The sequence below is a fragment of the Festucalex cinctus genome, chromosome 1, assembly GCF_051991245.1.
Source record: "Festucalex cinctus isolate MCC-2025b chromosome 1, RoL_Fcin_1.0, whole genome shotgun sequence".
NCBI classification, from domain to species: domain Eukaryota; kingdom Metazoa; phylum Chordata; class Actinopteri; order Syngnathiformes; family Syngnathidae; genus Festucalex; species Festucalex cinctus.
The window spans coordinates 1477348-1493085 of NC_135411.1; the positions used below are offsets into that span (position 1 = coordinate 1477348).

A 15738-nucleotide genomic window follows, 5' to 3' on the forward strand; every position below is an offset into this window, starting at 1 on the left:
TGTGATCATTTTTGTCGGAACGCCGCCTGTGAGTCGCAGCAGTGGCCGGAAACGGAGCTGGTGTGTGAAGCCCGGAAGTCCAGGTGGCATCTACTCCATTTGATGTGTATTTTGATTTCAAAATGTGTTGAAAGGTTGTTTGACGACAAGAACAATTTGCCTGCAGAGGCAAAAGTGCCACATGAACAGAAATTATATTCAATCAAAACCAGGTATGGACACAATTTTGTTCTGATGTCATCTGAATATTGTATGCTAATCATGTCAAAATTGTTACATAGAAAGATAAAATGTGCAAAATGCACTAGCATATGGCGTGTTAGCTAGCACGGAGCTGTGGTGGTTGAGTTAGCAACAAAGAGTAGGACATTTGCGTCAATCATTTCAGTGATAACACTGTTAAACAAAAATTTTAATCGCAGATGGCTTTGTGTGTCTGAACGTATTGTCGACGCTTATTTGGGGAAAATTGCAAGGTGGCTTTATTTCTATTTCATACACAAGGCAACTCAATGTGCTTTACACAAGCAAATACACAACACCTACAAACATCAACAAACAACCATTAACAAAATTCAGAAGCAAACAAAAATAACTTCCTAAATTACGTACAAAAAAAACATACATTGATATTTAAACACATTAACAGCAAACATTTAATATTTACAGGTTGAGTAGTTTTGAAAGCATTACATTTACACTTTTAAGATGCACTGACACTTTTACAGCACACCAAACTCACTTCCCTTCCTTTTTTGAAGCTTCAAAGATGGCTGCCATTCTCACCAGCACACTCGTGTCTCTCAGCAAGTTTTTTACAAGAGAATCTTTTAGGACAAACACTGCAACTGAATGGTTCCTTCCCACCATGTGTTCTTGTGTGCTTTCTTAAATTTGTCATGGAAGAGAAGCTTTTTCCACAATCTGAGCAGGAATACGGTTTCTCTCCAGTGTGTGTTTTTGCATGCGCTGTTAAAGAATGGGTGTAAGCAAAGCTTTTCGCACATTTTGTGCATGAATATGGTTTCTGTCCGGTGTGTGTTCTTATGTGGCTTCTTAATTTAGGTTTGGCAGGGAAGCTTTTGCCAGAGGCTGAGCAAGAAAAAGGTTTCTCGACACTATGGATTCTTGTATGTATTTTTAAAGCTGACTTGTCAGAGAAGCTTTTGCCACAATCTGTGCAAGAAAAAGGTTTTTCCCCAGTGAGTGTTCTTGTATGTGTTGTTAAATTTGACTTCTGAGAGAAGCTTTTGCCACAGTGGGTACAAGCAAAAAGTTTTTCCCCAGTGTGTCTTCTTGTATGTGTTGTTAAAGCTGACTTCGAAGAGAAGCTTTTGCCACAATCTGAGCAAGAAAAAGGTTTTTCCTCAGTGTGTCTTCTCAAGTGAATTTTCAAACTTCCTTTTGAACCCAATGTTTTCCCACAGTGAGAACATTCGCAGGATTTGTCGTCAGTGTGACACGACCTATCATCAGCAGCGTGTTCATCATTACCATGCAGATTATCATCATTATCATCATCATCATGAGAAGAAAGGGACCTTATGTCATCACTTTTTGCTTTTGATGATCCCCAGTGGTCTGCATCACTTTCTGGAATCATGTTTTGAGGATTTAAGATCCTGTTTGGAGGCTCCGCCCCTCTGCCCTCCTCACTCTCACCCGTGACTTCATCTTCACTCTTTAAAGGGGCAAAGGTCATTGGTGACTTGGTGACGTCATCCTCAACCTCCTCCTCTTTGACACGAACGGGCTTTTCTTCCTCTTCGATGTAAGGATGTTCTTCCTCCTCTTTAACATTCGGAGGCTTCATGTCCTCTTGGTCAGGACGAAGATATTTCTCAGCGACGTCTGCAGGACACAAGAAGACAAACACACATTTGGGTTGGTCAAGTCAAATTTCAAGCGTGAGATGATGTGCATTATTGTTTCTACAGTGCACCTCGACTTGGGGCCACCGCACACTCGGATTGGCCCATCCAAAAAAACAAAAAGAAAAAGGAAAAAAAGTATTGGCCTTGTTGAAAATCTGACAGCCGATATAAGGTCAAATCAAAAACCATTTTAATCTCTATTGATTCAAGTCGACTAAATTGAGTTGAGTTGATATTATCCATCCGCATACATTTCAACTTTTACATAGAAAATTAAAACACCTATTTGTAACCATAGTTAGGCTGGAAGACCCCTACTTCCACATGATTCATCCCATTCTCATCTTTCCAATTTAAACATATTCCAAATATTCACGCCTTACCCACAATTCCCGATTTTGTACCCAATTTTTCCTCATGCATTCTTAATGGAAGATTCAAAATTTCCTTCCACATTTTTCATCCGATTCACTTTGTTCCAACTTCAATATATTCCACCAATTCACACCATGAGCTCTTCTTTTTCACTTCCAAAATTAACGCCTTACCACAATTCCCTATTTTGTACCCTACCTCTCCCTACATTCTACATTTCACATTTACTTCCACATTCTTCATCCAATTCACCACATTCCAACTCCAATGTAGTCCACCAATTCTCCATCTTTTTTTAGTTCCAAAATTCACGCCTTAACCACAATTTCCTATTTTGTACCCTACGCCTGCCCTCAGCGGAAGCCATCTTGGCCAATTGATTAGTTACGTCCAAGAGTCTCACTAGGGGTGGCGGCCATCTTGGCCAATTGATTTGGTACACCAGGGATTCTCGCCAGGAAATGCCCCGGCTTGAATAGGAAGTGACCTGATTTCAACAGGAAGTGACTTGTTTTCAACAGGAATGACCCGGAAGTGACCTGATTTCAACAGGAAGTGACCCGGAAATGGCCTAAAATCAACAGAAAATGACCCAGAAGTGGCATCAAATCAACAGGAAGCAACACGATTTCAACAGGAAGTGACCCGGAAATGGCATAAAATGAACAGGAAGTGACAATTTCAATAGAAAGTGACCTGATTTCAATAGGAAGTGACCTGAAATCAACAGGAAGTGACACAATTTCAACAGAAAGTGACCTGATTTCAATAGGAAGTGACCTGAAATCAACCGGAACTGATTTGTTTTCAACAGGAAGTGACCCGGAAGTGACCTGATTTCAAGAGGAAGTGACCTGGAAGTGACCCGATTTCAACAGGAAGTGACCTACCAATAGGAAGTAATCCAATTTCAACAGGAAGTGGCCCGATTTCAACAGGAGGTGACCTATCAATAGGAAGTAGTCCAATTTCAACAGAAAGTGACCCTTACTCCATTGCTTATTCCAGTCCTCAATCTCTCCTCCATTGCTGATTCAATTTGTCACTCCTTACACCATTGCTACTCGATTCTACGCTCCTTACTTCATTGCTTACTTAATTCTTCTCTCTTGACTCCATTGCTTCCTCAATTACTTGCTCCTTCCTACATTGCTCACTCGACTTCTTTGTTGTTGTCTTGTTAATTTGTTTCTTGCTAATTTATTTTTATTTGTGTGCTATTTTTCTTCCTTCAACTGCTTCTATATTTCTGTATAAATTCAAACCATTCCAAATTTAGCATGTTCAGGTCATTCCAGTTCACTGTATAGCATTCCAGGTCATTCAATATTCTTCCTAATTGTAGCCAATATTTGCTGCATATCGTAACAAAAGTACAGAAGTAATAATAGGCTAGGTGTCAGAAGAGTAAGGTCCGGCTCGGGAAGAGAGGAGGCAGAGACTAAAACTTGTGTTTGGTAATTTCACCATGTATTAAATTACAGCGTGAACAACAACAACCCTAGTGGACAGGACAAATATACACATATGTACAAGAGACAAAATGAATGGCCATTCAATGAAAGTAATAAATTTTCAATCATTTACCATGGGGGAACAAAATAAAGAAAAGAAGGGAAAAGAAAGAAACAACTCTTTATCGAGGCACGGATTGAACTATCTGATTGATAATTTCCAAAGTTCTGCAATATGAAGTTCATTTGTTGGCAATCGCACAGTCACAGTTCACTTGCGCAAAAACGTAGTCACAGTTCATGCAACCAGCAATATAGTGATCCAATTGTCCAGCAACCGAGGTGTATGAGTGAATGTGAGTAACTGAGAGAATGAATCCGGGGGGGTTGCAGATCAGAGTGCAAGTGATGGAAATGTGCAGGGTCGGCTACGAGAGCCTCCTACCAGCCCGAACAGAGCAGGTGGCCTGGCCTGTATGAAACAGGACCATCTTAATATTCTTTGTGTATACAAATAAGAAACTACATTGCATAAATAACACTAACAGCATTATCAATCCAAAAGTTCCAATCCATCATCAATATTGTACAATAGAAATCTATTAGACATGTCAATCAATTTATCAAAACTAATGTACTATATGAAAGTGCTAAAGTTGTGCAAAATTAGCAATAGCAGCATTAAATGTAATTCACAAGAATAATATATTCTAATGAAGATGTATAAAACCTACACAATTCAAGTACATCCAAATATCAAAAAGAACAACTTCATTTAGTAAAATACTGTTCAGTATTATTACATTTCAAACAATCAAATCTGGGTAAAACGCCACATTGTACATAAAATACGAGCCAACAGTGAATAATCAGTACCATTAGTCACTTCATTCAGTTGTTTGAGAACCATGTCAAAGCACCACAGAAATGGCTCATGTTAAGACATGACTCACCAGTTCGACTTTTCAAACAACCGCGACGGTGAAACAATGCAGTCCGGTGCTGGCAGTCGGCTCTACAAGTCAATAAGTAGGCGTTTAAGTTTCAACATAACAACTATATTCAAGATAGAGCTTTCTAAAAAACCCACCTCGATCCATAACAAACATTTCCACACGCGTTGCCTGGCTCCTTCCGCACTACTGACCATAAGCGGCTCTTATTGGTGGTACGTGCGGTCACATGACAGAGCGCGGCAATACATCAAAGATCATTTATAAAGGCAAGAGCGTACACTCAACAGGTCGTCTTGGTACTCTTGTTACATAATCATTCCACAGGTTTTTATTCACCCTTACTGCATTCACCCGCACTTTCTCCAGAAATTGCATTTTCTAATATCACTTAGTTTTCATTGAAATAAAAAGTGCATAATTGCTTGAGATTAATCTTATAGCTGCACAATGAAATAAATAATATGAAATTTATTCATGAAATTACATTAAACAAAGTGCAGTGGCACTGAACAGTGTCTGAGTGGTCCTTTTCTCCAACACACGTTTCCTTCCTTCTGGTTGGATTGTGTGAATTTTCGTCACTGTATTGTTTTCGAAATTCGTTTTAGTCATTGAGAAAATTGTCAAGCAATTTAATTATAGTCTATTAGTGTTGTTCCGATACCGATACTGGTCTCGCGAGAGGCCCAGAGTACTAACAAGTAACATGCCGATACCATTATTTCTGACACTAATATTGGACATTTGGTCCAACATTTTGTTTCTTGCGTGTGCACGACATTCACTGATGTGTGACATGTTCACTGCATGCCGAGCCAAGATATCCTATTGGCCCTTGAATGTTCTGAACCAATGGTAGGGCAGTTTTTTCAATTTTCATGTTGGAAAAAAACCCATTGGTATCGGTACGGTACCAGCATCGATACGAAAAAACTGGGTATTGGAATCGGGGACCAAAAAATAAAGGGTATCGCAACAACACTAGTCTCAATGAATGGCTTCTACTTTAGTTTTGAATTTTCGCATGAAAAAAAAATGTTCGTAACAAAAAATTTTGTCGACGAAATTATTACTGCTCACATGCTGGAAGCACAGGATGACGTGGCACACGGACTATTTTAACCAGGTCAAGAACCCCTCGTCAAATCATAATGGTTCGGCAACGATCTCCAACGAGGAATACTAACTTTTTGTATTCGTGTAAAAGACGGATAATCAGACGCATTCACGAGCGGGACGTCAACCAGGTTCCCGGAGGGGAACACGGAGTCGACTGTGTTTCGTAACCGCTTATAACCGTTGAATTTAACTCATTAATTTACCTAAATTAAGCGCAACCGCTTCATTCCATTTTCACGTGTCGTCTTGTGCACAGTTCGCATATATGCCCAAATAAACTTGGCCCTGATTTGCAAAACGGAATCGATTGTCATTGACTCCCGTCTTCGTGAATGCTACAGTTGCAACCAGTGATATTTTTGTCGCCGAAAAATTTACATCATAATTTTCGTGACCAATTGTTTTTCCTGACGAAAATTAAATGAAAACTAAAATAGAAGCCATTCGTTCAGACAATAACTATGATTAAAATTGACTGACAATTTCATCAATGACTAAAATGAAAATGAAAACAACACAGTAGTGAAAATTCACACAATCCAATCAGAATGAATGAGAAAAGAACCACTCAAAAAATGTGTTCACTGCACTTTAACTCAGCTCAACTTTAATTATAAAGCGCTCAAAGAACAGGCATTGCTGTATACAAAGTGTTGTACATAAACATAAATTGTGCAGCTGTAAGATTAATCTCAAGCAATTTAATTATGCACTTTTTCTTATTCAGGTGAAAAGTTACATTATTGTCAGTTGAACATGATTCATTGAAACAATAAAGACACCATTGTATGAAATGTGTCTTGCGTGTTAAACTAAAGTCACAAATAGGTGTGCTATAATTTTCTGCATAAAAGTTTAAACGTATGCTGAAGGAAAATAGACTAAACTGTGAATTTAGTCGACTAAAATTGGATCAAAACTAAAATACAATCAGAAGACTAAATTATGACTGAAACTTGTTAATTTTAGTCAAAAGACTATAAAACTAAATTAAAATTTCTTGTCAAAATTAACACTGGTTGCAACAGCAGTTGAATATAATACTGCAGTAATCATGACAAAACTGACTGTTTTGTAAAAAAAAATAAAAATAAAAATGTATACCGACAAAAAAAAAAGAATTTGCAGTATTGTACCACCGTTTTAATACAGTCTTATTGTGCACCTAAGTGTTCTTAAAATCGCACACGTCTTGTCAGATACATTGGTATGACTGTCTCATGACTGTATAATCGGCCCCTGTCCGGAATCAACCAATCAAATCAATTTATTTCACTCTTTAAAATAACAGTTGAATTTAATTACTGTGCACAGTGATGCGGACTGCAGTGAATTTTTTTAACGCTATATAGTAGTGCTAAGCAAGGGAGAGTAATAAGAAGTGTACAAACCGGTTTCGTGTAGCACAATTCGAGGCTGCTCGCAAACGTCGTCCAGCGGTTGAAAATGTTGCTCGTTCTCTTCTTTGACTCCAAAGAGTTCCTCCTCGTCCTTTGGTGTCGTTCTCGCAGACATTTTGGCACAATAGTGCCAACAAAGTCACACTTTATCTTTTCCTGACCACGTGTTGTGTGCTTCTCTTTGTTAGCGGCTAGCGAGCTAAGCTAAGCTAAGCTAAGCTAACTAAGGCCGAGAAGCATCAACGCGCACGAGACGAGTTTAAACACACGCCGACATTTAATAAATGGTGTCGCAGACCTTCAAAATGGTGATGGGAGTCCTGTGTGTTCAGTCCAACACCAAATAAGAAAGAATGAATTAGCAGAGGACGTCTGATGAAACTCGATGTGGCCGCCGGCCACGGCAGTGAGCACGTAAAGAAACGAACGAAGACGTGCGGCGGAAGTCAGGCAGGACACGCCCCCGCTGCGTTACGATTGGCTGCTGGAAATTGTCCGGGGGCTTCAGAGCAAGCAATGCCACAAGTCATCGGCAGATGTCGCCATTTTTGCTGCAGTTGGAATCAAAAGTCTCAGTCTCTTTTTCAGTGTTTTGATCCCGATACAATTGTAAAGTTTAAATTGGACTTATTGAAAAGAGCTCCAGTTGATTGCGGTGAATGTGCAGTTTAAAAATTCGCCATCAAAGTTGAACAAGCATTTTGAGGTAAACTGACGTGTCGCAAACAGGGCAGAGCGAAATTGTCGGCTGCGTGATGTCACTCCCGCGGCAATTTGAAAGCACGAAGGGATTTTTTTTTCCACTCACTCATTTACACATGTAAGCTTCTGTGAGTGAGTTAGTGAATACTACTACTACTACTACTACTAATACTACTACTACTAATAATAATAATAATAATAAAAATACTGTAATGTCTTGTATTGTCTGTTCATTGTTGTGCGTATTTGAGGGTGTGGCCAACGAAGTAGGATGTGACGTGAGAGAGACCGGAGGGGGGAGTTGAGGAAGTTGGGGCTGAGTTCGGCAGTCTGTGTGGGGAGTGTGTGAGCGTGAGTTGCGGCTAACAGTAACTCGTGTTGATTGTGTTTGTTACCGCTGTTGTTGTGGAATTAAAAGCGATCAGATTGGATCAGTGGCTGCGTGCATTCTTCATCACACGTAGGGGCATTACAATACTATAAAGCGTGAAGAAATTTCAGCGCTGTTCAATTCAACTTTATTCCGGACAGGGGACGGTTATCCAGTCATCAGACAGTCATACCAATGTCTGTAACAGACGTGTGCGATTTGAAGAACACTTTCAGGTCCAGGATATTATTTTATTAAAACAGTGTTTCCCCACATACATTTTTTTTTACAATATTATCACATTAATCTTTTGTCATGATTATTGCATTATTACATTCAACTGCTGTTGCAACCACTGTTAATTTTGACAAGAAATTTCAATTTACACCTATTTGTAACTGTAGTTTAACACGCAAGACACATTTCACACAATGGTGTCTTTATTGTTTCAGTGAAACGTGTTTAACTGACAATAATATGACTTAGTTTTCACCTAAATAAAAAAAAAAGTGCACAATTAAATTGCTTGAGATTAATCTTACAGCATGTTTGAACATTGAACAAAGTGCAGTGAACACTGAACAGTTTCTGAGTGGTTCTTTTCTCCAACTCGCGTTTCATTCATTCTGATTGGATTGTGAATTTTCGTCACTGTGTTGTTTTCATTTTCGTTTTAGCCATTGACAAAATTGTCAGTCGATTTTAGTTATAGTTATGTCTCAATGAATGGCTTCTATTTTAGTTTCCGTTTAATTTTTGTCTGAAAAAAACAAGTTTGTCACAAAAATCATGACAATTTTTTGTCGACGAAATTATCGCTAGTTGCCACTGTAGCATTCATGAACTCAACTTTGTTTATTTATAAAGCGTCTTAAAAACAGGCATTGCTGTATACAAAGTGCTGCACATGAAATATAAATCGGTTGAGCAGTCAAGAATAAGGTAACAAAACAAGAACAAAGCAAACATTTTGAAGTGCGTATACAAGTTTGTTTGTTTTGTTTTTTTTACAGGTAAATACATTTTACATCAGTAAATTAATCATAGGCAAGTGAATAAATAAATAAATACATAGATAAATAAGTAGAGTAAACATCAAAACACCAAAAACAATGTTCAGTTTTATGGTGCACCAAAAGCCAAAGAATACAGATGTGTTTTAAGACGTGTTTTAAAAGAGGATAAAGAGGGGGACTGCCTAATATTTTGTGCACGGTCGTTCCAAATGGAGGGACCGGCGGCAACAGCAAAGGCTCGATCTCCTCTAAGCCTCCGCTTTGCCCTCGGTACCTCCAATTGAGTTTGGTCTGCTGACCTGAGGCACAGAGCATGTGCGTAGGGCTGCAAGAGCTCAGTGAGATAAGGTGGCGCAAGACCATTGAGAGATTTAAAAACAAAATTCAAGAATATTAAAGTGGACTCTAAATTTTACAGGCAGACAATGAAGAGAGGCCAGGATTGGGGTTATGTGCTCCCTCTTACGGGCACCAGGAACGAGCAGCAGTATTTTGGATTGAGGACAATCAATGACAATCAATTCCATTTCGTCAATCAGTGTTGAGTTTATATGGGGATATGTGCGAACTGCGCACGAGACGACACATGAAAATAGAATGAAACGGGTACGCTTAATTTAGTAGAATTAATGAAATTAAACAGTTATAAGCGGTTATGAAACACAGTCCGTGTTCCCCTCCGCGAACATGGCTGACATCCCGCTCGTGAATGTGTCTGATTATCCTTCTTTTACACAAATAAAAACCGTTAGTATTCCTCATCGGAGGACGTTGCCGAAAAATTATGATTTGACGAGGGGTTCGTGACCTGGTTAAAATAGTCCGTGTGCCGCGTCATCCTGTGCTGCCACATGTGAGCAGTGCTAATTTCATCAAAGAATAATTTTCATCATGAAATTTTTCTTTCAGATCAAAATTAAACAAAAACTAAAATAGAAGCCATTCATTGACATGATAACTAAAATTGACTGACACTTTCATCAATGCCTAAAAGGAAAATGAAAACAATACAGTGACGAAACTTCACACAATCCAATCAGAAGGAATGAAACGCGGGTTGGAGAAAAGAACCACTCGGAAACTGTTCAGTGTTCACTGCACTTTATTTAATTTAATTAATTTTTTTAAATTGTATTTATTATTGTGCAACTGTAAGATTAATCTCCAGCAATTCTGTACTTTTTTTTTTTTTTTTTTAGGTGAAAACTTAAGAGAAACATCTCCTGGATGCAACTGGGACGCATCATCAGTGATGTAGCCTGGGTTCATTGAGTGTTTCGGGTCTCGCAACATCAGACACTCTTGCCCAGGTGACCCAGCCGAGGTTGATCAAGCCTCAGCTTGCGTCCCAGTAGCAGTCCACGGATCTGCCCTTTTGAGCCATAGCCACCTGGTGGCTTTCTCTGCGGCTTCGCTAACTGACTTAATGGCCTTCTTCTTGGCCGCCCCTGATACACCCAAACGTCCTAGGACTTTGCAGAAGGATCGACCAGCAAAGCCTCTGCAGCCAACTTCGTCTCATAGAAAATCTTCCAGCCCCTACCCCTGCATTCCTCCACCAGTTCCTGGTACTTTGCACGTTTCCTCTCATTGGCTTCCTCCATGCGCTCTTCCCAGGATACCGTGAGTTCCAGCATGATCAGGTGTCTTGAAGCCTCAGAGGTAATGATCATGTCTGGCCGGAGAGATGTTGCTGCGATGTGCTGGGGGAACTTTAGCTGTTTTCCCAGGTCGACTTGCAACTGCCAATCCGAGGCAGTGTGGAGTAGTCCTCTTGCTGTCTGTGGACATGACTGGGGTCTCTCTCCTGCCTTGATGAAAGGGACTGCCCTGCTCGGAGCTTTGTGATGTGTGTTCGTGCTGATTGCCAGGGCTTTGCTCTCAGCAACTGCTTTCAGAACCTGGTCATGGCGCCAGCGATAGCGACCTTCAGCCAGGGACTTTGGGCAGCTGCTGAGGAGATGTTCCAAAGAGCCTCCTCCAGAGCAAAGGGGACAGGTGGGTGTCTCACTCTTCCCCCACACATGAAGGTTCGTTGGGCTCGGGAGGGCGTCGTAAACTGCCTGCACAAGGAACCGGACGCGGTGGAAGTCTGCCTGCATGATGTTCGACCAGGTCACTTTGCGCTGTAACACGCTCTCCCACCTTGTCCATGCCCCCTGCTGCCGGAGTCCAACTGTCCTGCTCACTCGCTCTTCCTCCACACCTGCTCGGACCTCTTCCTGGAGTAGCTGATGTCTCTCCTTTCCCTGGGCCTGGCTCACTTGGGTCTTTGGGAAGTAGCCCAGGCCTGCTCTCCCCGTTGCCAAAACCCCTACCAGCGCTTTCTGCCTTAGGCGTGACTCTGCCACCTCCACTGCTTTCTCAGCTCTCCACTTCCTTCCGGTTCTCACTTCGATCCCTGCTGATGACACCTTGTTGTCCCTGGAATCCCTATACTGTAGAGCCTCTCTTGTACGTGCCACCTTGAACTCTTCAGTGAGCCCACTGAGGGGTAGCTGGAGGGTGTTGCTTGTCCCGTACAGGGCAGCGCTGGTGAGGCTGCGGGGAAGTCCCAGCCACTTTCGAAGAAAGCCACTGATCTTCCTTTCGAGAGACTCCACAGTTGTTAACGGGACTGCATAAACAAGGAGAGGCCACAAGACTCTGGGCAGGATGGAGTGCTGGTAGATCCAGGCTTTAAATCTACCAGGCAGGCCAGACTTGTCCACCTTGGTGAGCCACGCTCCCAGTTGTTCACCAGACTCCTGTATGGTAGCAGAGTCTCTCAAAGTTGCATCAAAGAGCTTCCCCAGGCTCTTAACTGGCTGTTCCGAGATTGTCGGGATCTCGGTTCCCGAGATCGAAAACCGGAACTTGTCCATCACCTTCCCCCTCTTCAGAACCATGGACCTTGACTTGGAGGGCTTGAAGCTCATCCTCGCCCATGTGATGTGTCTCTCCAAACCCTGCAGGATCCACCTGCACCCTGGGACAGATGTTGTGGTGATGATAAGGTCATCCATGTAGGCTCTTATGGGAGGCTGGCGAACACCTGCTCTGGATAGGGGCCCTCTACAGTTATAAGTTATATTATTGTGAGTTCAATATGTTTCATTGAAACAATAAAGACACTGTTGTATTAAATACATCTTATACGTGCCACTCCTACTTTGTACACAGATGTTTGGTAAAGCGATTTTCCCCCTGTGCTATTTTGATAGACAAATTGGCTGCACTAATGTAGCAAGGGCGAAATATTGAACCTCACCATTCCCCATTTCATCTCGTTACTGGACACGTGGTGAAGGAGCGCACACCCTCGAGATGAATGGATTCTAAAAAAAAAAAAAAAAAAAAAAAATTGATTGTGACAGTACTATCAACTCACACTTGAAATTTGACTTGACCAAACCAAATGTGTGTTTTGTCTTCTTGTGTCCTGCAGACGTCGCTGAGAAATATCTTCGTCCTGACCAAGAGGACATGAAGCCTCCTCATGTTAAAAAGGAGGAAGAACATCCTCACATCGAAGAGGAGGAAAAGCCCGTTCGTGTCAAAGAGGAGGAGGTTGAGGACGACGTCACCAAGTCGCCACTGACCTTCGTCCCTTTAAAGAGTGAAGATGAAGACGAGGATGGGGAGGCGGAGCTTCCAAGCAGCAGCTCAACTCGTCAACACATGACGACAGAAGGTGATGCAGACCCCTGGCGACCACCACAAGCACAAAGTCATCATGACATCAGGGCTAGAGATAGACCGATATGTTTTTTCAGGACCGATACCGATGGAGATTTTTAGTCGTCAAGGAGGCCACTAACCGACATTTGAAGTCGATATTCATTTACAGTAAAGGGGGGGTATTGGCGTCAATTTTTTTCTAAAATACAAAATCCAATCTTGATTCTGTTGTATCGTCTAAAAAAGTGACATGGAAACTTAAGCAAGTAAATATCATATTGCTCAAGTTTTCATCAGTAAATATTTTTCCCCAAAATTTAAAAACGCCTGCAATATTAAACGTTGACATTTCTGGTCACAAAAACAAATGGTTCAGAAGATTCCCAGGGTCAGTAGCATCTCTTATAAAGTGAACTGAAAATTTCAATAAATAGCTCCCACAAAGGTTTCCCTCAGAAGTCAACGTTTGCAATAAACAAAAGAACACAAACTGGTGAAAAACCTTAGATCATCCTTTGATCCATAGATCAAAGTGCTCCATGTGCAGTGTTGTCGCCAAACTTTTTTTTTTTTTTGGATTGGCCAATCCGAGTGTGCTTTGGGCCCAAGTCGAGGTGCCACTGTAGAAACGATAATACACATCAACTCACGCTTGACCAACCTAAATTTGGGTTTGTCTCTTTGTGTCCTGCAGACGTTGGTGAAAAATATCTTCGTCCTGACGAACAGGAACTGAAGTCTCATGTGAAAGAGGAGGAGGAGGAGCATCCTTATTTTAAAGAAGAAAAAAATCCCCTTTGCGTCAAAAAGGAGGAGGTTGAGGATGACGTCACCAAGTCACCAATGACCTTCGCCCCTTTAAAGAGTGAAGATGAAGTCAAGGGTGAGACTGAGGAGGGCAGAGGGGCGGAGCCTCCAAACAGCATCTCAACTCCTCAAAACATGACTCCAGAAAGTGATGCATACCATTGGGGATCATCACGAGCAAAAAGTGATGACACAAGGTCCGTTTCTTCTCATGATGATGATGATGATGATGATGATGATGATGATTTTGATTATGACGATGATGACGACGACGATGATGATGATTATGATGATGATGATGATCTGGATGGTAATGGTGAACTCTGATGGTGAGAGGTCGTGTCACACTGACGACAAATCCTGTGAATGTTCTCACTGTGGGAAAACAATGAGTTCAAAAGGAGGTTTGAACATTCACTTGAGAAGACACACTGGAGAAAACACTTTTGTTTGTACACACTGTGGCAAAAGGTTTTCTCAGCGGTCAGATTTAAAAACACACACAAGAAGGCACACTGGGGAAAAACCCTTTGCTTGCACATACTGTGGCAAAAGGTTTTCTCAGCAGTCAATTTTAACAAGACATACAAGAACGCACACTGGGGAAAAACCTTTTGCTTGTACAAACTGTGCCAAAAGGTTCGCGCGGAAGTCACATTTAACAGCACATGCAAGAACACACACTGGGGAAAAACCCTTTTCTTGCTCAGTTTGTGGTCAAGGCTTCTCTCACAACTCAGATTTAATAACACATACAAGAAGACACACTGGCGAGAAACCTTTTTCTTGCTCATGCTGTGGAAAAAGTTTCCTTCACAAAGGATATTTAAAAAGACACATAAGAAGCCACACGGGAGAGAAACCGTATTCCTGCACAGATTGTGGAAGAAGTTTCTCTTACATGTCAAATTTACGAAAACACACAAGAACACATGAGCTGCTTTGCCACCAGCAAGACCAGGAACTTTGAGTTTTGGGGAAAGGGAGTTCTTGGTTGTAAAAGTTCAGCTGGGAAGTTAGAATTGTGTTTCCACGCCGTCTTTGAATTCTCGGTAATTAATTCAAATGAGTTTGATTGAGCCCAGCTGATGTAAAAACAACGCCCCCAAATTTGACCAATCAGCCGTGGACATTGCAGCCCGCCCCCTTAAAGTTCCTGCCTGGCTCAGCAAGACTCTGCTGCCGAGAGAGTACTTGGATGCCACCTGGGGAATTGAATTACCCTGCAAAATTGTTGATGGTGGAAAAACACCCAAACTGAATTTTACCAAGGTCAACTGAAAAGTTCTCCAAAAGTTCCGGCGGTGGAAAAACTCGTATAGTGAGAACTGAGAAGGAACCATTCAGTTGCAGTGTTTGTGCTCAAAGATTCTCTCGTGAAAATCTTGCTGAGAGACACGAGTGTGCCGGTGACAATAGCAGCCATCTTTGAAGCTTAAAAAAAATGAAGGGAAGTGAGTCTGGTGTGCTGTAAAAGTGTCAATGATTTTGAATAAAAAAAAACGAGTGTAGGAAATATTTAATCCCTCCCTGATTTTGAGACTTTTCATACTAAGTGTCATGTTTTGGTTTTGTGGGGGGTGGGATTTTGTTTCTTTTGGTGTTTTTGGTTGTTTGTCATGTGTTCCTTGTCTCTTCCCTTGTCCCGTTATGTCAAACCACGTCCACCTGAGTGTGTCTTCCCTTCCCAGTGTATCCACCAATCAGCTTCCCTTGCCACTTGTGTCTTGCCCAGCTGTGTCTAGTCATTGTCAATTAGCCTGTGTGTATTTAGTCACCTGTTTTCCGTTCGGTTCTTGGGGGAGTCATTGTGCCTGTTCATGTCCCTGTTTTCCATGCCATGCCATGCCATGCCATGCCATGCCATGCCATGCCATGCCATGCCATGCCATGCCATGCCATGCCATGCCATGCCATGCCATGCCATGCCATGCGTTTGTTTTTTATCTTGTTGATTTTTTCCATAGTCCCTTGTTTACATTTTTTGTTAATTAAATCCCCTTTT

General features: G+C 41.5%; 2 protein-coding genes across 4 annotated transcripts; one reads left to right on the forward strand and one right to left on the reverse strand.

Moving 5' to 3' along the window:
* Nucleotides 1-501: 501 nt before the first annotated feature.
* LOC144012124 (uncharacterized) lies at nucleotides 502-7571 on the reverse strand. Of its 3 annotated transcripts, none has more exons than XM_077511715.1 (3): nucleotides 7170-7571; nucleotides 4657-4718; nucleotides 502-1851 (listed from the first exon to the last, which is right to left on the reverse strand). In XM_077511715.1, exon 3 carries the CDS (start codon nucleotides 1811-1813, stop codon nucleotides 764-766), a length of 1050 nt encoding a protein of 349 aa, XP_077367841.1. In that variant the 5' UTR covers nucleotides 1814-1851; nucleotides 4657-4718; nucleotides 7170-7571; the 3' UTR covers nucleotides 502-763. The 3 variants fall into 3 exon arrangements, with proteins under 3 accessions (XP_077367841.1, XP_077367840.1, XP_077367839.1); XM_077511714.1 differs by lacking the exon at nucleotides 7170-7571 and adding an exon at nucleotides 4794-5021; XM_077511713.1 differs by lacking the exon at nucleotides 4657-4718.
* On the forward strand, nucleotides 3143-14215 carry LOC144012260 (uncharacterized). The gene is made up of 3 exons (XM_077511722.1): nucleotides 3143-3190; nucleotides 12694-12939; nucleotides 13621-14215. The coding sequence occupies exons 2-3, from the start codon at nucleotides 12732-12734 to the stop codon at nucleotides 14058-14060; spliced, it is 648 nt and encodes a 215-aa protein (XP_077367848.1). The 5' UTR covers nucleotides 3143-3190; nucleotides 12694-12731; the 3' UTR covers nucleotides 14061-14215.
* The last annotated feature ends 1523 nt before the right edge of the window (nucleotides 14216-15738 follow it).